Source organism: Abrus precatorius, unplaced genomic scaffold (genome assembly GCF_003935025.1).
Source record: "Abrus precatorius isolate BTA unplaced genomic scaffold, Abrus_2018 Scaffold7, whole genome shotgun sequence".
Classification (NCBI taxonomy): Eukaryota; Viridiplantae; Streptophyta; class Magnoliopsida; order Fabales; family Fabaceae; genus Abrus; species Abrus precatorius.
In genome coordinates, this window is record NW_020874417.1 from 33,484,559 (window position 1) to 33,510,390 (window position 25,832).

The 25,832-nt window shown below is 31.8% G+C and overlaps 3 protein-coding genes across 3 annotated transcripts; all 3 read left to right on the top strand.

Moving 5' to 3' along the window:
- Positions 1 to 4: 4 nt before the first annotated feature.
- On the top strand, positions 5 to 3,236 carry LOC113873242. Its single transcript, XM_027511288.1, has one exon. It carries the CDS (start codon positions 294 to 296, stop codon positions 654 to 656), a length of 363 nt encoding a protein of 120 aa, XP_027367089.1. The 5' UTR covers positions 5 to 293; the 3' UTR covers positions 657 to 3,236.
- Positions 3,237 to 6,205: 2,969 nt separating this feature from the next.
- On the top strand, positions 6,206 to 7,565 carry LOC113871837. Its single transcript, XM_027508933.1, has 3 exons — positions 6,206 to 6,928; positions 7,037 to 7,186; positions 7,275 to 7,565. Exons 1-3 carry the CDS (start codon positions 6,206 to 6,208, stop codon positions 7,563 to 7,565), a joined length of 1,164 nt encoding a protein of 387 aa, XP_027364734.1.
- Positions 7,566 to 22,691: 15,126 nt separating this feature from the next.
- Positions 22,692 to 23,886, top strand: LOC113873337. Its single transcript, XM_027511416.1, has one exon. The coding sequence runs from the start codon at positions 22,879 to 22,881 to the stop codon at positions 23,467 to 23,469; it is 591 nt and encodes a 196-aa protein (XP_027367217.1). The 5' UTR covers positions 22,692 to 22,878; the 3' UTR covers positions 23,470 to 23,886.
- The last annotated feature ends 1,946 nt before the right edge of the window (positions 23,887 to 25,832 follow it).

The window sequence follows — 25,832 nt, forward strand, 5'->3', positions numbered from 1 at the left end:
ATTTCCTCTTTCTTTAAACTCACATTCTCTCTCATCTCAAACACCACCATAAAACCCCTCGTTGAACAACAAACACTTGCTAGTTCTTGAAGCAACAAAACCACCAATCCTAAGCGGGAAAACACAGCAACATACAACTAAATAAGCAAGATCTCAATCATTGTGGTCGAATCTAACCAAAGGAAAACCAACCCAAACCACCCTTTTGCATGTTTTAAGGAGAAAGATTCTCGTCCTTAAAAAAAGATAAGCTTTACTTGAAGCTGAAAAGAGAGGTTAAGAGTTATAAAGAGATGGAGGTTGAGTCAGCCAAGTGTGAGTGTTGTGGCTTGAAAGAGGACTGCACCCTAGACTATATCAACGAAGTGAAGGCTAAGTTTGATGGAAAATGGTTATGTGGGTTGTGCTCAGAAGCGGTGAGAGATGAAGTGAGTGGAGGGAAAAAGCCATCAGCCATGGATGAAGCTGTGAAAGCTCACATGTCATTCTGCCGCAAGTTCAAATCCAACCCTGCAGTTAGAGTGGCAGAAGGTATGAGACAGATGCTTAGGAGGAGGTCTGGTGATTTATCATCTTCTCCAGCTTCGTCAAAGAAGTACACAAGGTCAACCAGCACTTCTCAAGTTGGGGATTCTTCGAGTTTCCCTTTGTATTGATGAAAACAGGAGAGGGTGATGAAAACAGGAGAGGGTGCAGGGTGTAGCACGGCAGAGGCAGGGGACACTCTGCTTTGGTTGGAATAAAAGTTTTTAGTTTCAGCCTTTTTTTGTTAAGTTTTTTTCCCCTTCTTGTCATGTATAGGAAGTGTTATTTCAGATGAAGGGTCTTTTCTTTTTTTTTTTTTTTTTGCTTCTTTCTTTCTTTTTCCCAACTGATCTCTAGTTTGGTATCCTAATTATCTTTGTTATCTCCTTGTTTACTTTCTTGGCAAAATAGAGACCTGATTTTCAAGAAAGAAAAACGATGATCCTAACTTTATTGTCCATGAAGCAGATCAACAGAACCATTCTGGTCCTAAACTTTTTGAAATTTGATTCATTTGTGCTTAAAATGGACATAACAAAGTTTTAATGCTTCTGAGTAGTTCCTTTCCTTTGGTATATTAGAATGGTGTTTTTGGTACTACAAACTTCTTTATTTAATTAACACAAGTACTTTTAGGACTTGGTTGTTATGATAAATTGAAAAGATTGGAATTTTCTCAAGTCTGGTATCTTCCGCTCAATTTAGTTTTTGTATTTCTGATGTGTTTTTCTTTTTTCTTTTTTATGAACTCTGATATTTAGAAATTGTTTTAAACTTTTGACTAATTAAAAGTTGAGCTAAATGGAGCATATATAAAGCATAAATTTGGTAGTTTTTGGAACGCTTATCAATGCAACTGAAAAAGAGTTGCATAACATTTTTGTCTTTAGGTTCCTATGTACATGTGTCTCTGGATCTCTTATAAGAACCTTGTTACAAATGATATAATCGTTCCTTATCTTTAAGTAACATGAATAATTTGAAAAAAGATTCATATTCAAGACATCATGAGAAACCAAAAATAAAAGTAAACTAAACCTCAACAATATTTTTCTGTAATTATTAAAAAAAGAAATAAAATAAATGAATGTTTCTTTAAACTTTAACATTTCCGTGTATACTCTGCACACATTTTCCTTTCAAGAAGATAGACAAGAAGCTACCGTACTTTGCAAGGCAAGTGACTTTAACACCTATATATTTCTCATACTTGATTAAGAGGCGCATAATTTATTTAATAACTTCTATTACGTGAATACTCATGGTATAAATATAATTGTGAAATTTATTTTAATAAATTAAATATTGTATTTTGATAAATTATACAAAGAAAATATTTAAAAAGTTATAAGCTATACGGTTTATAAAATCCCAGAAACAACTTCCGCAAACCTATATGAGAAACAGATAATCTATTCATAAAGCAACATCTACATTCAACTAAATTTCCAAATATAAAATATGAATTTTGTCATTATTTTTTCATGGACGTAAGAATAGTTTATTTTGTAAATTGAAAAAAACATAACTCAAAAAGTTGAGAGTAGGAGAATTTTCTCCATTATGGACAATGACTTGATCACATATTGGCAGTTATTATGATGATAGTTTTAATCTTTTCTTTTCTTCAACTTTGTTATGTGGTTGAGGCATACACAAGCTACAAAGTTCCATTAAATGAAGAAACATCGAGTGGCTAAGACACTAATTTGGTTGTGGCTAAGGATGGTGTATGGATTATGCTCATTATAATATATACTTGATTACAATCAACCTAGGTTTGTTTGAATTATGAAATTGTCATTAATCTGTTGCCATTTGTTTAGTGCCAAGTTGAATTAATCTTGGCCGTCACTAGCGCACAGCCTTTGGAATACGATTCTTCAATCTTTCATGCAACAAAGAAATGATTGATTTTCCATTATTCCGTAAGGAATAAGAGTTATGATGTCAACCACAAATCCTCATATAGCCGTTCTTTTGAGGAAATCCAGACATTGTGCTAATGGCAAAAGAGTGCTACCCCTAGTGGAAACTCTTTTTAGCATGGACATCTCTGCACTTTATTTATTATCCATGTCATTATTTTCTTTGAAAATTATTTTATGCAATCATTAATCAAGAATGACAATTTTTGTTATTTCATATTTTTACTCACTATTCTAGCGTTCAAATAAAGCAAATATAGATATATATTTAAAATTCTGTCCTTCTCATTCTTATTTAAGTGATACTTTTTTCAACTTTATTACTCTTTTATTCATCACTTTTTCTCATGGAGGAGGAAAGAAAGTGTGAAATAGAAGCATATATGGTCAGCTTTGTATAGAAATGTATAAATGGAGTTTTCATCTTGACGAATTTAGTGATAAACATACAATGTGCTATTAATGAATTTGATAAGGAAAGAAGGCTAAAAAAGGGACAGATCGTTGTCTATGAATTTGCAATGTCCCAATTGCGGAGGACAAAGCATAATGTTTGAGAAGGCAGAGCAACGATTGCCTCACCATTGAGAAAGCTTTGGAATTAATTCATTGCGCAATCTCTTGGAAAAGTGAGCATATTCCACCGCAGCTTCGTACTTTCATTGTTATAGCCCAGCATTGATGAAAGTATTCACAAGTGAACTTTCCCTTCAATTCATACACGCTAACAATTTCAAAAAAGTGCTTCAAATTTCCCTATTGTGAATGAATTGTCAATTGTCAACAGAATTAATAATTTCCAAGGGATTTGGATGCCTCCTTACACTGTAAAAGGGACAGAACAAAAGAAACATAAACAATGGGTCTGAACTAGGTGTTTTATTATTATAATAAATAGAATAATTGTGTGAAAAGAGATATGAATGTTATAAGTTTTTACGTCCAACAGATAAATGGCAAAGATAAATCGACAGTGCTGATTCAACAGTAGCAATAATTATAATAGTAGAGAGACTAAGGGGTAGTGATTACAAGTTATAAGGATGAAAGTGAATTATAAAAGAAAAGGTTGCTATTTTGTACTATCTTTTAACCTTACTCCCGTAAGAATAAATGAAAAATCTACACTCTTGTAATTTATAAATTAGTATAAGTATGTAATATTAAAGTTTATTTATTTTTTGTCCTCGCTTGTACGTTTTCTAATTTTTTTCCCTATATAAAAGTTAAACTAATGAACAGGACAATATAAGTTTATCACCTTTTTTAACCTATCAAATAATGGGTAAAAAATAAGTATCAATAATTTAACATAGTCTTTTTATCCAAACAACCAAAAAAAGTCGTTTAAAAGTGAATGAAAAAATGGGATATTAAAAAAAAAAAAAAAGCCAACCTTAATTATGGAAAGTCACTTTTCTAAAGCAAGTATACAAAATAAGAAAATAAACTTTTTCGCTTAATATAATTTTGCTAACTTTAAATGAAGATAAACAAGCATATTGGTTTTGCATTTTTGGGGGATTATAAAAAATAATTATGCTGAATATGTATCAAACATTAGAGGTGAATGTCTCTCTAAAACCAAGTAACTCCATGAAAGATAGAGTATATATTACGTGGGTAGACATACATTCATATGATTAAATTTTAGTTATACACCAACCACATAGAATTAAGCCACAGGAAATAAGTATTGAATTTTAGTATGTGTTCACTTTTTTCAAAATAAGTAATTATTTCTAAAAAATTGCCAATCACATGCCTCGAAGAGAATTGATTACCTTTATCCGAATAATAAAATGTAAAAAAAAAAATAGATCACATCTATGATTAGTCATGAAATGAAATGAAATGGTTTTTAACATTTGATATCTCTTCCCCTTCCAAGCTCCAACTCATTGTAATTATTTTTAAAATAAATTATAACTGTAATTATCAAACTCTATATTATAAATAAAAAAAATTTCATTTGATTCACAACTAGTTACATATATATTTTTTTAATTTTACAGTAAATAATTTTATTATATATACATGTATATTTATATGCATAAATATTATTAAAAATTATTTTTTTATTAAAAATATATATTTTATTTTAAATTGAAATACATGTGCATTTCACATGCTACTAACTAATTAATTATATTTTTGTCCATCTTGTCTGAGATATCCTACAACAAAAGTAATGTTTTCAAGGATACCTCCCGCAAAGGAAATCTTTGGATGTTCCAATCACACACCTGTTGTATGTAACACAATTGATCTTTCAAGAACCATGGCCAAATTAATTCGTTGGAAAATAAGCCACCAAAAACGCTGATAATGCTTGCTTCTTTTTCAAGTGCCCTAGTTAAAAGGTCAATTATCATCTTCATTTTATTCATTGGGGATCCCATCATCATCATTTTAACGTTTTGTTTTTAATCTGTAATTAACTAGAATCTTCAAGAATATTTTGGCAGCAGATTTGGTATGGTAAACTCTTTTTTAAATTTCGGACTTCGAAGTTGGGCATTTATGGTGGAATATAAACACATTAGGTACTTTCTTGCGACTAATCTGTTACTCCCAAAGTTTAAGCGAATTTAAACTTGAGTTAATTTTGGTAACAGTAAACAAATTGAAGTTAATTCGTTCATGAAGTGGGCTAAATGTGATGCTGAATTTAAGCTCACTGGATTGAAGATGTTATTTAATATATGTAGATCTATATTTATTATTATATGATGTGTATAAGTCATTTATTACTAATGATGTCTCATTTAGCATATATTTTATAATGCGAGTTTTATTTTTATTTTATGTTGGGTCACCACAGAAATTAGAAAAATTTGAGGGCCATAACTTTCATGAAAGATATGAGTTGGGTTATGATAGGTTTAACAATATCGTTAACGACGACAATAATTATTTAAAAGTTTAATTACTAAATACTACAATCAATAATTATTTTATGATAGGCTAAAATCTTATGAAATTATATTTATAAAATATATATATATATATATATATATATATATTATTTTCACCTAGTTTCTGCTTATCCGAGTTAACTTATTTTGGGATTGAACTTCGTGATTTGAAAATGGAAATGCCCAAGTTTGACTTTTGTTTATATAGTCGAAGAGTTTTTAATAAATCTTCTTGCCAAAGGTTTTCCTTTCCTTCTGTAATTAAAAAATACCCTTGATAGTTTAAGGATAGTATGGCAATTTTCAAGATTTATTTAGAACAGTTTAAGATAACTTGTCATATAAATTTAGGTTATTTTGTGACTATTTTTTATTTTAATTTTATCATTAAATTATTTTTATTAGTTCTACTTTTATCCGCTTTGTATTATAAATCTAAGTTCTAAATTTAAACAAGAGTATTTGTTGGACTATTTTTTTATTTTTATTATAACACACCTTTTCCTACATTGAGCATTTATCTTATTCTTTGAAGTGCTATTACTGAATTATAATTTGATTTGTATTTTAAATCTGACCACTAGATCAAATTGAAGATATATTTTTTTAATAATATTTTGTTTAATATAATAAAATATTTTTATTAATAATAAAATGTTCAGCATGTCTTATTAAATTTATTTTTATTATAATTTATTTAAAATTTTAAATACCTGTACTGGATATTTTCTTTTATTATGCTTTCGTATATTTAAATTATAACAGGAAAAGGAGCATAAAACATTCAAAGGAACAAAAAGATTTCCTTAAAAAAAACGAGTCCTTGTAGATAATATGACCGTTGGATTCAAATTCAAAGCTGTGAGCTTGAAACAAACAAAATTTGCAACAGCGACCGCAGCAAGAAAAAAAAAAAAGGAATCTCGAGAGAAGGAAGAAGCAATGAGAACCGTCATTCTGCAATCAAAATCAAGATCCAATTCATTGGAAGAAGATAATCGTGACAACGGCTGCTACTTCCCGGGTTGCAAGAAAAATGCCAATTGTAACTGTGAAATTTGTTTAGCCAGCATCAATGCCACCCTTGATCTCATGCCCAATAGCATCCACAAAACCTCTCTCACCAAACTCTCTGCTCCCAAACCCAATGTTGAATGCACTCCAATCTCCTTTGATGCTTCCATGTTGTCCACACCCGGATCCAGTGATTTTCACCTATCACCGCCCACTCCTATAATCAAATCCACTGCTAGATCAGATTCCTGTCAGAAAATGAAAATCCAAAAGGGACAAGAATCGTCTTTCTATGGTATCAAGCTCTTGAGATTGATATTGGGTTTGGGATTACTTTTATCTGTAGACCTTGTTTTCCCCTGGGCTGTTTCTGGGGTTTTTCAACCTTCTTTGTCACCGGAGGTAGTGAAAAGGGTTGCTGAGAAATGTAGCCAAGTGCATGATTTGAATGCAAAGTTGAGGTTATTGCAGAAAGAGTTAGCTAGTGTTGTTGGCAAAGTTTCAAATTGCAGCTTTGAAGAAACCTCATGGCAAATCAGCCAGGTATTATACTACTCAATTTTATAAAGTGATGTTTTTCTACTTGTTAGAGAAAAATGAGATTGAAAATGTTATATTTTTATTTTTTTTTGCAACTACAATTGTATATAGGATGGCCTGCTATTGAATTCAAGGTGCACATTGTACAAATCAGCTATAGAGGAGGTAACAATCTGGGGATGGCCTCTGCAAACCGCAGGACTGCTCACAAATGGTTTCTCTTTCCGAACATACTCTATCTTATCAGGAAGAGTCACCCAGGTAAATTCTCAGCAATGCCTTCTTTTTTTCATTTGTCATTGCTTCTTGTTGTGGACTAACTTAAGTCATTTTCTATCTGTTTATAAAGTGGAATGGTGGACAAGTTGGCTATTTGATTCGAAAGGCCAACACATCATGGGTACAGCCAAAATGGGGTGCTTCAGTAGTGCAATTAGACCCCAATACATGGGTTCTTGAATATCAAAGTAGCTCTAATTTTTATAACACAAGATTGTACTCGGCATTGTTGGAGTTCTTCAAATATTGGATTACAAGAATTATTGGCAGGGTGAAGAAAGATTTCTGGGTGTTTGCTGCGTTTGAAGATAGTCACTGCATGGGATTCACGGCAAGCAGTGGGTTTAAAACCCCAACTTGAAGTGAGTGGTAGATTTGGAGTTTAACTCATTCTCATAAAGCACAAATCCCGTCCTCATTCCTTGTGAGGAGCTTCATTTTCTTCTGTTAAGGTTCTCTAGTTGGATTTATGTTTTGATTTTGGATATTCGTTTGTATATTATTTGACTATTTGAATTTGTCCAGTAATGCTATGCTGTTAGCATTTGAATATTATAACTTCATCTTCATAAGAAGATTATGTAAGTCCAGTGGTCGAGTTTCCATCTCCAAAATCCATCAACCATCTCTTTGGTATCTTTAAAGTTTAAATCATTCTCCTTGTCAACAATGGATTCTAAACCTCTTCCAACTTTTATTTTGTTTCCCTCTATATACTCAGATTCTGTGACTGACATTCTTGATCTATCGAAGTTAACTCTAGCCCAAGTCTTAAAAAATTTATTTTTTCCGCATTAAAGGCACAACCAGAAAATTTGTGAGCACTATTTCAAAGATCCTTTTGATTTATAAGGTTCTGTGACTCAAGTGATCCTAGATTTGCATGTTATCTTTGAAACAATGTGGTCAACGTCCAATGAGTGAGATAAGATCACAAGCGGTTCACCAACACCACAAGAATTATGGAAGCTAATAAAATAATGGAATCGATGTTGACTGTGTAAGACTGTTTACCATTTCTAACACCACAATTAAGTTTTGCATGGAAGCTGCTTCAATTCTAAGACCACATAAATTTGTAGCATTTTTCTACGAAAACCAGATATCGTTGCACTTCAACATGCTTTATCAATGTCATAGTAAACTTCATTTATTCTTTGACTTTTTAAAATCTTCATTTAATTCTAGAAGTAAGCTTTTCACAAAGTTAAATGAGAATTTTAAAAAGTGGAGGTTAAAGTGGCTGATACAATTTCAAATACTAATCTGAGTAACATTTTAAATACAAATCTAAGGGTTTACGCCTTTCCAATCCTGTGGACACTTAACAACCTAGCTTGTTACACCATTGCAAGTTTTGCATACCCTGTAGGCATTGCAGTTGAAGAACTGCCGAGCCAAATCCATTCCACTCAGAAAACGATCACAGGCAATAAAGTACTGAACAGAAAGACAACAAACATTTATAACATCTTACTCCATCTTCCAAACAATTGTTTTGCTATTTAGTTAATGTCCTGAAAATTATTAACTAAAATTTATTAAAAACTAATTATATAAAAAAATTATTAAATTAAGAGTAAAAATCATGAGTATAATAACCTAATTTTTTTTATTTTTTAATAAATTTTAATTAATAACTAAAAATGTGTTGTTAGTATAGTTTAAAAAATTAATATAATATATAATATTATATAGAGTATTTATATTTTTCACTTATTGTTTATCTTTTTTGTGTATACATATTTAAAAATATACTTCATAACACAACGCGAAAATACACTTAACCAATTTATATGTTAAAAAAACATTTTTCATCGCTATTTACTATCATACTTATATAAAGAGTTATATAATGAAGAAGAAAAAATACCAAATACCAAAACTAAGTTATACATAATTAATAAATTATTAATTTATTTAAAAATAAAATAACTAAATCACTAATTATAAAGTATTTTATGTTCAGTATCTGATCGATCTATGTTATTTATTACATATAATAAATATTCAATATTTTTGCATGCTGTGATATGGTTATCACTATAAATTTATCATTTAGATTATGTTTGGCACTTTTTTTATTTTAGATTTTTTAAAACTAATTTCATATCATAATTTTAAAAAATATTTTAATTACATTTAGGATGTCTAAAATATGAATTTATTTGAACTACATTGATGGTATAAAATATTTTTATGCTATTGTCTAATTTTAAATTGTCATGTCAATAAGAATAATTATTTTTTAATATCTAATTAAAAAATTATATCTATAGTCTATTTTATATAATTAACAGAGTAAAATTTTTTATACTTAACACATGAAAGTTAAACTATTAAAGTATTTCTAAAAATCTTTAAAAGATGTTCCATTGATATGTCTATAACTTACCTCTTTTATAGAAATTTAGATTATCATTCCCAACCATAGAATGTTTTGTTAAAAAGAAACATGTTAAAATAATTTTATACCAAATATAAAAATTTAAAACTCATGGATTAAAATTTCACAAAAACATTAAAAAATCTTCTTAAACACGACTTAGAACTAAGATTATCGCCTTACGATAGTATTTGAATTTCTGTTACAACTTACAAATACGAAAGAATCCAGGAGCACCGGCCAGAAACTGTAGCAAATGGCTGAAGGAAGTGTTCATCTATTTGACAAGGAAATCAAGGATAAGAGTGAGGCGTTTATTGAACAACAACAAATTTTCCTCTCCAAAAAATGGTATCTTTTTTCATTCTACCCACTTCCCCTGCAGCTTTTTTCCCCCTTTGATTCCTCCGTGATTATCATTTCTCTTTATTACAGCGCGTTCATTTTTGTGAAATTAGTATCAATGGAAGTCCCTGATCATGCTGTATCAGAGTTATTTTTCCCTATCATGATGGCTAATATAATCGTTCGGTATTTTGGCTTCGAAGAGCATAAATTAGTTGTTTATTGACTTAGTTTCAGTTGGTGTTGATAATTTTACATAAAATAATTTGGACAAATACTGAGTTAATTCCCCCCACCTCTTTCAATTGCAGTTGTAGTGTTGGTATCCAAAATGCTTTGAAAAGTTATTGGAAAGCAAGATCCTAAGGGTGCTTTAAAATGCTGCTGTTTGGAACAAGAAAGTTCATTGAAACTGTTCTTGAACGAGTGCTACCCACATTATCATCAAATATCTGTCCTTTTTTCGTTGGAAAATTTGACTAACTCGAGGAAAATAATCTTCTATCTTGCAAATCTAGAAAGTGGTCACTTGTCAGGGACTTTACTTATTATTCGCTTGCTGCAAGTGCTTTTGTAATGCTGTATGGACAGGTATGTGACTTCAGTTTTCCATTGATTCTGGTACTTGTTTACTATCAATACTACTTTATACATTGAATTTCTTGTTCCAGGCTCGTGGTATCTCTTACGTGTTGAAGTAAATCTAGCTCGTGAGTAAACTGAGCTACTTCTTTTCTAGATTTCTGTCTTTTTATTCTTAATCACTAGTATGAGATCTGTTGGGGTATCAACACAATGCGGAAGACTAGATCGAATTTAATTAGAAATAAAGAGAAGTAAGAGAATAATGAAGGCAGGATTTTAACGTGGGAAAAACTCCAAATTGGAGAAAAAACTCACGGACAGAGCAAAATAATTTCACTATGTAAAAGGGAGAATACAAGAAGTCTTCTAAAATTATGAGGACAGAGTAATAAATCACTCTATTTTTCTCTCAATAAATACTCTCTCAAGTAGAATAAGAGCTACAAAAATAATACTCTCAATTTTTCTCCGATCCGTAAGTTGATATACAAAAGATCATAATTTTTGGTGTGTCTGTCATTCATTCCTACACTGGGTATTTATAGGCAAAATTTTGTAAAGTTTTTCAATAATTACTGTAGCAATTCGGTGCCTACCAAATGAAAAAATCAGTGCTTACAAAGATTAAAAAAAAACAAAGTCGGTGCCAGCAAACGTTGACAAACTGAGCCACCTACTAACAATCTCCACCTTGGATCAGTTTTGATAAATTGCTCGACGTCGTTTAAATCTCGAAGGGCATTCAAGTGCTGTAGAGGCCAACCAAGTCCAAGCAATGCTGGAACTTGGCCTTTGGAAGAGGCTTAGTAAGCATATCAGCTGGATTCTCAGATGTATGAATCTTCTGAACCACGACTTCATCCTTAGCAACAATTTCTCGGATAAAATGATGTCTCACATCAATATGTTTTATCCTGTTATGGTAGCGGTTATTCTTGGTCAAGTAAATAGCACTCTGACTATCACAAAACACAGTAAGAACATCTTGTGTAAGACCAAGTTCATTGATCAGACCTTTAAGCCAAAAAGCCTCTTTCACACCCTCTGTTGCTGCAACATATTCAGCTTCAGTCGTAGATAATGATGGAAGAGATTGAAGCTGAGCTTTCCAACTAATAGCACAATTACGGAAAGTAAATATATAACTAGAAAGAGATCTTCTTTTGTCAAAATCGCCACCATTATCCGAACCAACAAAACAACTTTATCTTCATCATCGATTTTAATATCGATATTTTACAGATCCATAATAATAGAATTAAATTCATCAAGATGATATTGAATGGGAGTACCTTCTATCATACGGATCATATATAATCGCTCCTTGAGACGAAGCTTGTTGGCGAGACTTTTAGTCATATACAAAGTTTCCAACTTTAACCACAATTTTGCAGCAGTAATTACGTCGACCACTTCACGTAAAACCTCCTTGGACAAGCAAAGTTGGATTGCTGAAAGCGCCTTTTCATCCAACTCGTCCCATTGCTCATCGGTCATGGAAGCCAATTTTATCGACTTTCCATCTAAAGCTTTCTTTAATCTGTTCTGAGTGAGAATGGCTCTCATTTGGACTTTCCAAATAGAAAAACTAATCTTGCCATTAAACTTCTCAATGTCAAAATTTGTAACGGTAGACATTTTAATATTTTCAATTAAATAACAGCTCTGATACCACTTGTTGGATCTGCAAAATATCGATATTAAAATCGATGATGAAGATAAAATTGTTTTGTTGGTTGTCTCTTTACCTTGTACCTACAAACACTTCAAAGAAATTATGTTGTATGGTAATAATGACACCTTATCCTTTGAAGATGTTAAATCTAATTTATTGTCCAAAGAAAAATTTGATCTTGAAATTCATTCTGAGGACAAGGGTGAGGGTCTAAGTGTTAGAGGTAGAACTCAAGTCAAAGGGAATGCTAGTCACAAAAAGAGTAGATCCAAATCTAGGGGACGAAAATCCAACACTACCTCTCGTTATTGCAAAAAATATGGGCATAATATTTCTGATTGTTTTATCTTAAAGAAAAAAGAAGAAAATAAACAAAAGAAAGAAAAAGGTAAACAACCTGTTAAAGCTGCTAATAATGAGACTGATTCTAATGGAGATGTTATGGCATCTGTTGTCTCTTCTGACAAGAGAAGCAAAAATAAGTGGCTTATTGACTCTGCATGCACATACCACATGTGTGCTTATAGGGATCTATTTACCACTTTTGAACCAGTTAATGGTGGTATTGTCTTGATGGCTAATGATACCCAATGCAAAGTTGAAGGAATAGGTACTATTCAGATCAAGGCTCATGATGGTGTTGTTAGGACTCTAACTAATGTTCGCTTTATTCCTAAATTAAAGCGGAATCTCATCTCTCTTGGCACCCTAAAATCTCTTGGGTGCAAGTATTCATCTGAAGGTAGAGTCCTAAAGGTATCAAAAGGTGCCCTTATTTTGTTGAAAGTAACCGAGTTGGTACTTTATATTTCTTGCAAGGTTCTGTTGTGACAGGTTCAGCAGCTGTATCTTCTTCTATGCTTGATAATGATGTCACCAAATTATGGCACATGCACCTGGGCCATATGAGTGAAAAAGGCATGCATCTTTTGAGCAAGCAAGGTCTTCTTGGTAATTAAGGTATCGGTAAGTTGGAGTTTTGTGAACATTGTGTCTTTGAGAAACAAAAAAAAGTAAGTTTCTCTACTGCAACTCATCGTACAAAGGGTATTCTTGATTATATTCATTCTAACCTTTGGGGGCCTTCTAAAGTTCCCTCTTATGGAGGACGCAGTTATATGATGACTATTATTGATGATTTTTCTCGCAAAGTTTGGGTTTATTTTCTCAGGTATAAAAATGAGACTTTTCCCACTTTTAAGAAGTGGAAAACTCTTATTGAAACCTAGATAGAGAGAAAAGTCAAGAAGCTCAAAACGGATAACGGATTGGAGTTCTGTAACGGTGAATTTATCGAGTTATGCGCAAATCATGGAATTGCTAGACATAAAACCATTCCAAGAACACCCCAGCAAAATGGGGTTGCAGAACGAATGAACAGGACTCTACTTGAGAGAGCTCGTTGTATGCTCTCAAATTATGGGTTATGGCATCGACGTGAATTTTGGGCCGAAGCAGTATCAACTGCTTGTTACTTGGTTAATCATTCTCCACACTCGTCACTTAATTTCAAAATTCCAAAAGAAATTTGGTCAGGTAATCCTGTTAATTATTCCAATTTGAGAATCTTTGGATGTCCTGCTTATGCACATGTTAATGATGGCAAATTAGCTCCAAGAGCTGTCAAGTGCATATTTCTTGGTTATGCATCTGAATCTAAAGGATATCGTTTATGGAATCCTAAGTCACAAAAATTAATTCTCAGTAGAGATATGACTTTTAACAAGGATGCTTTATTATCTTTTGGAAAACAATCTTCTGTTATTTCTTCTACTAGTACTAATAATCTACAGGGTACTAGCGAGAAGGTGGAGTTGGAGTTGAAATCTGCAACTCCTAATGTTGATGTTCCATCTTCTTCTATCAATGAGTCTAACATTGATATTCATGGTGATGATGATTTTGATGAGATTACCACTTCTCAAATTCAGCCACAGAAAGAGGAGCATTCCATTGCCCGAGACAGACCAAGAAGGATGATTACTAAGCTAGCTAGATATGCAAATTATGCTTGTGATGATAATTTAATTGCATATGCATTATCTGTTGCACAAGAAATAAATGATGACATTGAACCAACCAGCTATATTGACGTTGTTTCTTGTGCTGATTCTTCAAAATGGCTAGTGGCTATAAATGAAGAAATTGAAAGTCTTCATAAGAATGATACTTGGAGTTTAATAGAGCGCTTCCCAAAGGCAAACGGCCTTTGAAATGCAAATGGGTCTATAAGAAGAAAGACGACATTCCCGGGGTTGAAGATCCTAAATGCAAGACACGATTGGTTGTTAAAGGCTTCAGTCAAAAGGAAGGTATTGACTTTAATAAGATTTTCTCACCTATTGTTCATCATACCTCCATACGTGTTTTGCTTGCTTTTGTTGGTTTATTTGACTTGAAATTGGAGCAACTTGATGTTAAGACAACTTTTCTGCATGGAGAGCTAGAAGAGGAAATTTATATGGGACAACCTGAGGGATTTATTGTTCCTGGAATGAAGCATCTTGTCTGCCGATTGAAGAAATCTTTATATGGATTCAAACAAGCTCCGAGACAATGGTACAAAAGGTTTGATTCCTTTATGATTGGGCAAGGTTATTGCAGAAGTCAATATGACAACTGTATTTATTTTCAAAAACTTCCTGATGAATCTTACATATACTTGTTACTATATGTTGATTGCATCACGTGACAAGTCTCTAATCAGGAAATTGAAAACTCAACTCAATAATGAGTTTGAGATGAAAAAATTGGGTGCAGCTAAGAAGATTCTTGGTATGGAGATTTGCAAGGATCGTCAAGCTGGTAAATTGTTCCTATCTCAACAAAAATACATTGAGAAAGTGTTTGACAGGTTTAATATGTCTAATTGCAAATTTGTTTCTACTCCACTTGCTGCACATTTCAAGTTATCATCTGACCTTTGTCCTAAGACAGAGGAAGACATGGAGCGTATGTCACGCGTTCCTTATGCTAGTGCTGTTGGCAGTCTTATGTATGCTATGGTATGCACTAGACCTGATTTAGCATATGTCGTTAGCATGGTGAGTCGGTATATGCATAATCCTGGAAAGGATCATTGGAGTGCTGTAAAATGGATTTTTCAGTATCTCAAAGGTACTTCTGATATTGGCTTGGTATTTGATAGAAATCATGCAACAACTGAAGTTACAAGTTTTGTTGATTCGAATAATGGTGGCGATCTTGACAAAAGAAGATCTCTTTCTAGTTATATATTTACTTTCTGTAATTGTGCTATTAGTTGGAAAGCTCAGCTTCAGTCTCTTCCATCATTATCTACGACTGAAGCTGAATATGTTGCAGCAACAGAGGGTGTGAAAGAGGCTCTTTGGCTTAAAGGTCTGATTAATGAACTTGGTCTTACACAGGATGTTCTTACTGTGTTTTGTGATAGTCCCGCTATTTACTTGACCAAGAATAACCGCTACCATGACAGGACAAAACATATTGATGTGAGACATCATTTTATCCGAGAAATTGTTGCTAAAGGTGAAATCGTGGTTCAGAAGATTCATACATCTGAGAATCCAGCTGAAATGCTTATTAAACCTCTTCCAAAGGCTAAGTTCCAACATTGCTTGGACTTGGTTGGTCTCTACAGCACTTGAATGCCCTTCGGGGTTTAAACGACGTCGAACAATTTATCAAAACTGATCCAAGGTGGAGATTGTTAGTAGGTGGCTCAGTTTGTCAACGTTTGCAGGCACCGACTTTGTTTTTTTTTAATCTTTGTAAGCACTGATTTTTTCATTTGGTAGGCACCGAATTGCTACAGTAATTGTTGAAAAACTTTACAAAATTTTGCCTATAAATACCCAGTGTAGGAATGAATGATAGATATACCAAAAATTACGATCTTTTGTATATCAACTTACGGATCGGAGAGAAATTGAGAGTATTATTTTTGTAGCTCTTATTCTACTTGAGAGAGTATTTATTGAGAGAAAAATAGAGTGATTTATTACTCTGTCCTCATAATTTTAAAGGACTTCTTGTACTCTCCCTTTTATATAGTGGAATTATTTTGCTCGTCGTTGTCCGTGGGTTTTTTCTCCGATTTAAAATTTTTCCCACGTTAAAATCCTGCCTCCATCATTCTCTTACTTCTCTTTATTTCCAATTAAATTCGATCCAGTCTTCCGCATTGCGTTGATACCCCAACAAAATCCAACCACTGCGTGCTGTGTTTTAACATTTTGTAGTACGTATCTACTACTGTTGTGTCACTTTGGATGGAACTGATAGTGTATAAGAATTGGACGGCTTCCAAGGATGTGAATCCCAGTTATTCTAACTTCAAAAAATACCAAAACGAAATATTTTTCAGCTTACGGTAGATAATCATTATTCGTGACTGCAGGGTTGGTTGAAATTTGCTTCTTTAAAATATACATAAAAAGTTTCTTTGTGACCATTTATGCGGATTGTGGCAATTTCGTCATGGCAGCAAGTTCAGTAATATAACTTTCAGTAAAGTATTTTGAATCTACCTTTCAGCAAGTAATATAAATCATCCATCTCCCTTTCACTTTTAATTGTTGTATCTTTATGGATACTTTGAACTGTGGAGAGGCGGTACATCGATTGATTCTTGAAAATATCGCATTCTTATACTAGGGAAGAGTATGTTAAAGAGTTAGCAAATGTGTTGGTCCCCTCGTCTCATTTGCTGATATTTAATGAATTTTTGTTGTTTGTGCTACATGTTCTTGTTAGTTGTTGGTATCCCTCTCTGATATTCATAAATAGGCATAAAAGTTAAAAAAATGCTTTCTGTCAGTTGTTAGATATCAGGAACACAATTCAGGTTATCTTTTCTGTCTGAACAGAAGTAGTACCAATTCTGTGTGAAAAAAAAAGTTGCTTGTTTAACTTAGTGACACTCATTGCATGTAAGATCAAGGAAATATTGTAAAGATACACTTGAGAGGGCTGATTATGAAGAGTTATTAGAAATTAGGAAAGAATTATTCTCGCTTAGCGTAATAGAAGGCAAAATGAAACTGAGGTGATTGTTATATGTTTGTCAGTGTGTGTTTAAAATTTATAAATAACATAAAAATAATTTTATGATTTTTATAAGTAATTTTTAACTTTTTTAAAAATAATATTTTTAGTATAATTTATTAAAATAAGTTGTTTTTAGTTTATTTTGATAAATTTTAGTTAAATTTACAGTACAAGACATTGTTGTTGAAAATTATTAAAATTAACACTTAAATAAATTATATATTCAAACACACTCCTGTGCATGTATATCATGAATAGGATGTTGCAATAACTAGTGCAAACAAATGGCTCCGAATATATTAGTGTACAAGTATTGTATATCATGAATGCAAGAATTAGAGTAAAATGACAGGACAAAATAACATTTTAATTTATATATATATATATATATATATATATATATATATATATATATATATATACTAAAACATAGATTTATTGATTGACTAGAGTGTCCTAGATTATTTAACTTCGTATTGATATTCTTGTAACTCAGTTAGATATCAATGTGAAAAAAAATTGCATTTACGCAACAACTTAAACTTCTGCAATATTGATGTATGAGATGATATTGAACTTTCTATGATTAAGAGGTCTAGCGTATAAGTAGTATAACTCATTTTAAAAAACAATGATAAGTATCATCCTGTAATTTTTTATCGTATTTAAATATCTAAAGAAATATATCTATTTTAATATAAGTAGTTGTAATTTTTTTTGCTGCATCCAATTATGCTATATAAGAAAAACATATATAAATGAATTGCATTAAAGAAAAAAAGTATGTAGATGATTGATGTTCCTTCACTTTCTTGCAAGGAGGATGGTTCGTCTAATCTTGTTGCTACTGAACATGGCATTGTGGCCCCTGGAGCGAGTCTGGCGCCTTTACCTAGATTTCAGTGTGACAAGTCCAGCCAAGCAATGAAGCTATCTGCCATGCAATGAACTGAGGCAAGAATGCTGACAGTGACGACAATGTGCGATTGACGTCAAAAGTTGAGTTAATTGAGACGTTGATGTTACATACGCAACTTTTGCAATCAGACCAATGCACCAGATTTGTATGTCTATTTGGATCGCTATGTTCCATTCCCGCCACCCTACAGGAACACAAAGCGAGCTCGTGTTCCATCAAAGTAACTACATAATTTCATTTCGATTAGAAAACTATTGTTGCCTTCCATTGATCTTATGTTGAATGTGATTCAGCTATTTGGCTTGCTTTATTCTTTCATATTTTATTTACTTACTTAAATAGTTGAAACAATTTTGTTTTTTTAATTTAATACAAATACAAATCTGGTGCGTTGTTGCATGTGTTTTAATAATTTAGTAACACATTCAAGGAAGCAATTTTTTCTTTTGATTTTATCTTGTATTTTTATACAAAATAGTAAAAAAAATAAATTTAAAACACTGTTTCTCATATAAAACTTGGAAATAAAAAAATAAAACAATATAGCGTTTTTATAATTAAAAAATAAAAAGGTATTTTCTGAAAACAAACATCCTTTGGATTTCTTTCATAACATCAATTAAATGGTCACTCGCAAAGAGCCCAGAAGAACAATGTTCTTACAATTATGGAAGGTTTGAAGCGAGAATCAGATCATCCAACTTGAAGAACTGATTGAGAAACGTCCACGCAAATGGAAAGATTTAATCACAAGATCGGCTGATTGATGAAAACTGTTGAAGACCAAGAATTTCTAGCAAGTTTGGAAAAATATCCCTTTTTTTCTTCTCATAGCCACTTTATAAACTAACACAAAAGTGGCTTCTGTCTGTCTCTCAAATTAAAAATTGGGAATACCCATCCACACGTACGCTATAATGAACATTCTAAGTGAAGGCGTTGCAAGAAATTTAAAATCATGTACTGTACAACGATAATTCTTACAATGGTAATTTTTAATATATTTTAGTCAATAAAAAATATATTATAACGAATATGTTAAATAATGTATTACTGATTAAACTTTAAATAAAAAAATATTATATAAAGAGTGATCTCTAACGAATATGGGCTTCCTATGAATAGTTTTATTAACCATATTCAATGAATCAATGGTAATTCTTACTCCTCTTCTTCCTTTTTAGGGGATTAAGATTAAGATAGGGTCCTCGCAATGCACTTATATAGTCCAACTTAGTGTGATTTGCATCCTACTTTGTTTGCGTATTAGTGAAAGAGTTGTTTTTATCAAATGGCTTTGTTCTCACTTAGAATCGCCCAAATCATAGTAACGTGCAACTTTTCTGTATTCCATGTTGGGCTATCCGAAATGACAAAATCTACAAGGATTATTCATTCAAGTCAAACTCTGTCACTCAAACAAGTCAAAATACTCCTTAGAAACTCTGCTTCGCCTATATGTTGGAATGCTCCCACTTCTTGTTGACTGAAATTTCATATAGACACTGCCAATGATGGCATTAACTAGCTTTGGAAGGATGCTATAAGAAATCACCAAGGCCTGAATATTATTATCTCAGATGTGGATGAGGGTTTGGTTCTTAAATGCTTAGAGTATACATGCAATTACTGCTAGAGCACCGAGTAAATTAAGAAGGTTATTGTGCAGAGTGGAGACTGAATCATTCACGGTTGCAAATTGCTTTACAAAAGTGGAAATCCTGAGTCAGTGAGTTGATTCTTATGGTACAGAATAGCATTTCGCTGCTTTGTAATGATTTGAATACTTTTTCCTAAAATATAAAAATGGGGCCGGGGAGATAATAAATGAGAATGGCGTGGTAAGTTCTTCTATGGCTTATATGCTGAACAAAATTTGGAAGTAACTTATTCTCTACGAGTTTTAATATAATTAATTAATGGGTAGGTAAACCGACACACAAGCGTGTTATTATCTATTTGCAGGAACTCAATTACAGCTTTGACTAAAGATTTTTTTATGGCAAATATTAGCTTTAGTCATTTTGTAAAATTCGAAAAGTTTTGTATTTTGACTAAGAAAATTGAGATTTTTTTTCATACCCTTGGAGGGAGGAAATTTTCAGTGCCTTCATAGTACTTCAATTTTTAATTTAACACCTTGTTTCTGATTTTATCTAACAATTTTAAAATGTAGAAAAAAAATTCTTGCCAAGTGTTACGGCTTTATTTTAAAAAATGTGTTTTTAGAAAAAAAAAATTTGTTTCTATAATATCTTAAAGATTTATGAAATATTTTATATCTTTTTTTCATGAAATGATGATAACTGTTAATATTATACAATAATGATTAGTAATTTATATTAAAAAAATATAAAAAAAATTATTTTTAAAATATTTAGATGATTATAATTGTGTATAAAATATTTTTTAAGTTTATAATCACTGTAATAATTATTTTTTTAAAGATAATTATACATTTCGGAGGAAGGAGAGATAAAATAATAATAATATGATGCGACAGTGGGTGAAAGTTTAATAGAATTTTGATATAAGAATTACGAATATAATTGATGGGGCAAGCAATCTTGGATCAGATGTTTTACATTTTGTCATTCTTGTGCGTAATCAAAATTTAAAGGCGGGGATGTCTTGTCCCATTTCAATTTTGACGTTTCAGAATCCCTATGTCTTTTTGATGATACCACAGAAAATTTTAGGAACTTGTAATGTGTTTGAATTTTCAAACTTAAAAATCAAACATGCAGGGTCGAAGATCACAACCTACATTTCTAATTCAAAATGTTGAAATCAGTAGTCGGTTATGGGGAGTCGGTTGATAAATCTTTGCACCGTCGTATCTACAGCATAACAATCCAAATACAGTTGATGATTAAGATAAGACAGTTCTATCTAATACGATTATAAATAAGACGTGAAGGTGCTCTAAATAAGATAAGAGTGAGGGTTTGCATGAAGAAGAAAGGAGGAGATGGAGAGTGTTCCAACATGCGGCTAAAGACATGGTGGAGCCACCACATCCTGCAGCGATTGCCAGCCATGCGTGCGCCTCTAACATAGGCTCTGCTCGTTCCTGTCTAATTGAATAGTAATGTTGCGCTTTTTGGTATCCTCGTCAACTCAGCTCTGTCATTGTGGAACAAATCTTTCATGATCACATGAACCCTTTCCTATCCAAGAAAAACTCATCATCAAAGAAAGAATCATATACCCATATGCTTTTTCATTCAATTCAGTTCCTTCAAAAATATAGAATATAGGATAGAAAAATAAGGGTTTATTTACTATTTATTTAAATTAACAAATCTTGAATCTTTTAACATTAAATCGTTTTTTCTTTTCCAAGAAAATATAATTTTTATTAGCTATCAGGGTAAATCATCACTATCTTTTTTTTTTATTGTGTGTTTTAAAGAATGTTTGATAAAAGTTTATGTATAATATTTTTTTCTAAGATATCATAAAAATATTACAAAATTTAATGCACTGATAATGTTAAATATAATCAATTTTGATCAAAAAACATTTAATATTTATTGTGTACCTTTAAATATATGTCGAAGGTTTTGTTAATCTTTTCCTGAAAGTTGTTATCCACAATGGTTCATTTATTTGTTCTTTCTTTTTATTAATATATAAGATATTTTAATCATTTATAGTAAAGCTTGTGTCACTCAAATTGCATATTTTTTCATTCAAATAATAATATATATTTGAAAAATAATAACATTAGCATTTATTTTAAACATGCAAAGTGATATATAATTTTTTATTAAGAAAGAAAGCATTTAATATATTTTTATATTTTTTGTGTAACATTTTTTTTCTTTTTAATAAAAATTTTGAATCTTGACCATCGTTACCAATTTGGTTTAGAAAATAATGAATAGATAAATTTGTTAAAATATGCTAGAGAAGCATTTAAAAAATACAATAATAATAATTTTTCATTCTATAAATAATATTTCAATTAAATTTTTCTTAAAAACTTTTGTATTTTAAGTATTTAAAATTAACTTTAAAGACTGACGTAAATAAAATTACTTATAATTATGCTCTAATAATAAATATATTATAAATCCTTTTTCTAATTATTCAATACTTTGAAATTTTCTGTTTCGTTTGAATAGCTTCCATTTTTCTTTTGCTAGGGAGTTATAAGATATATTTGAGATTTAAATTTAAAAAAGGAAGGATCAATTATTTTTTTAATGAATGTTTTTATTTTAATATATTTTAAAATAAAATGATTATATGAATATATTAATTTTTTTATTAATTTATAAATATTATAGAAATATATTTTAATTAAAAAAATATTTATCTTTATCTTTATCTTTTTTTCTCTCCAAAACCTAATGCCGAATATATATTCCCATAGTATCTTTTATATATCAGTTTTATTTTTGGGCATATTATTATTTATTAATAATTGAGGTGAGACAAAAATTAGTAAATTGGAAGAAGTATAAGGGCATCATAGTAACATCATATCCGAATCATCTTCTTCTTTATCTGTGCAGTTATTTCGCTTCTTTCCTTCTTCAATTATATCTTCCCAACCTCCCCATTTTTTCTCAAGAAAGGGAAAATTATATATATTAAAAAAAAAACTTTTTCCAACCGGAAAACTCGATCGTTGTGGGAGGCTATTGAAAATTAGGGTTAGGGTTCCATTTCTTCGCCCAAAATAGAAAGGGGGAAGAGAAAAGAAGCAGAAAAACCGTTCCTTTATGATTCTTTCTTCGATTGGAAAGTTTGCTTTGATCATCACGCTGTTAATCTTGGTGGTGCAATCCTCTGCAGCGTTCCACGGCGACATCATGAAGGTTCACCCTGTTCCCAGAAAGCGCAACATTACTATTCAGTTCGGCGTCGACGGCGGAAACCCTATGTCAGAGGCGCAAGCCTTGCTGGGGGTCGCCGGCAAAAAGCTCCGGCGACTCCCACATGTCTTTAGCCGGGTCCTGGAACTCCCTTTCCGCTCCGATGCTGACGTGGCGGTGGAGGAAGCTCCTGATTGCTTCCGCTTCGTGGCGGAAACCGACGGAATCGGTAACGTTAGGGCTTACACGGTGGAAATCCACCCCGGCGTGACGAAGATCGTGGTAAGGGATGGTGAATCGGTGGAGTTATCGCTTGATCAACTTGAACTTGATATGTGGAGGTTTCGGTTGCCGGAATCAACGCGGCCGGAGCTGGCAAGTGCGGTGTTTGTGGACGGGGAACTCATTGTGACGGTGCCAAAGGGCGACGAAGAAGAGAATCGTGAAGATGGGGATGGTGATAGAGGTATGGGTGGTAGACTCGTGCTTGTACAGTGATGAATGAATGAATAATTTTTTTGTTAACACCTTGTTGCCTTTAAAACTTGCCCTTAGTATGTCAATTAGATTTCAGGTCATTGTTGGAACTAGTTTCCCTGTTTGATTGTTGCTATTGTTGAATCAGAAAAAATGTAAACAAAAAGAGCTCTTTCTTGAGAATGGTCTATTCATAGCAAGTGAAATGCTAGCAACATGCCCCCTTTTTTAACATACTGATCATGTGATTATTAAATTTTTTAAAATAACAAAGCATTTGTTTCGTAAATTGATGGCTCTTAAAACTTAATTTGACATTTTATAAATTAATTAATCACATGAAAGTGTGTTGGAGAAAGTATTTGAAAGAGCAAGTTGTTAACATTTCTCTTCATAGCAATGGCAAATTTTGGAATATAACTGTGGTACATTCTGATTACAATTTATTCAGTGTGTCTGTGCTCTGTTTAGGAGATTATTTAATTTTGTATATGCCAATTGTGTGCCGTTTTGGCTTTAGGTGGTACAAAAATTTTAGGGAGGAAGCTTTTTTGTTTTGGTCTCGAATGGTTGTCTCAATGTTATTTTGAATCATGAAAGATAACTGGCATCAATTTAGTTCTGAAGGATGGGACGAGATATTACTTCCCCCAATAATAGAATAAATGACGTCAATTTAAATTAAGTCTCAATCTCATGGTTTACGAACAGAGGTTGATATGAATAAAGATAGGTTGAGAGAATCAAAGAGAGATTTTAAGAAAGAGGAATAGAGGGCTCGGTCATTTTCTACACAAGAAAAATTGAGAGGGAAAAGGATTTAGAAGAGGAGAGCAGGAAGAAATTGACAGAAAGCTAAAAAGAGAGGAATAGAGAGGAAAACCCAGAATGTTTTAGTGGGATTCATTGGTCCTGGTGGAAGGTCTTGTTAGTTTTTTTTTTAAGTTATTTTTTGTGAAGAGGACTGAACAGTTGGGAACAACATACCCAATTTGTGCTAGCTCCATGTATGATGTTCCATGATGAGTTTATTTTTATTATGGTTTCTCTGAATCGAAAGTAGTTGATGAGGTGTGATGTGCTGATATGCCTCTCACTTCTTTTCATTGCACACAACAGATATGATAAAATGTTTGAATTCCAAACCTTTCGTTTTTGCGTCACGGGATCGTAGGGTGTTGAACAGGACTTCTCTCTTTTTTCTTTTTCTTTTTTTTTTCTTTTCTCTCATGTTAATGGCTCTCAGTGGATAGTGGTTTTCACCCAAGTAACTCTCTCTCTCTCTAACCTGTTATTGAAATGTATACTTATGTGATTTAGATAAAGACAAAACTTACGTATCATATTATAGATATTTTAGTGTTGTTCGGTAATTAAAATTATATTTTGCTTTGGTAATTCGCGTATTAAAAGTCAGTTTTAAACGTAAGAACACATTATGTAACAATAGAGTGAAGAATAACTGAAATCATTATTTAATTATTTACTTATTATTTATATATGTCTTGAAATGTAATATATAAACCTTATTAAATTTAGAAAGTGCGTTGGAATAGTATTAAAAGGCGTGTGATGCTTCTCAGCAATAAATGTTTGCTTGAACATCTTGGCGAATTATCACTTTAGGTTATTATTCACATATCAGTTTATATTTTATTATCTAAAGCTTTAGGGATTAATATTTCAACATCATAATTTATCTCTAATTTAGTGCTCTCGTTTCTCCACACCCCCCCCCCCCCCCAAAAAAAAAAAATTTACATTTTACCTCTCATTTCACGAGAAAATGAAGGAACAGGGGTCTAAGTTTCCCTATCAAAGAAATTTTTTTCACTATCACAGGCCATCACCAAATGCCCATAATGAATGACTAGCACTACGGGGTTAGCAATATGATCAAATACGAACTCGTTATGTGTGTGACTAGTGATGTTCTTGTTTCAAGAGATGTTATTGCAAATTCAAATAGGTGACCTGCCAAACGTATTTCAAGAGAATGTGAGATGGTAGGCTCGTCGAGCTTGAAAAGCAAATATTTTTCAGATTAAATTAAAGAAAAGAAACCTTGTTTGTTTGTGCAAGTCTTTTTTTTTTTTTTTTTCATTTGTGTACGATTACAGGTGATTGTACAAACTAGTTTCAATAGGTTCTTTGGTTCTAATATCCAGGACTTCAGAAGAAAGCATAATTCCGCAAAATTGAATAATTCTAAATTCTTTATTTTATATATTTATAATTTCTATATTATTAAATAAAAATTACTTAATATTTTTTATATTTTTAAAATAATAAATATAGATTTTTTATTCAATATTTACTTAATAAAAAAGTATAATAAAATTTTTAAAAGAATATAACAAAACACGGTATTATACGATTTCAAT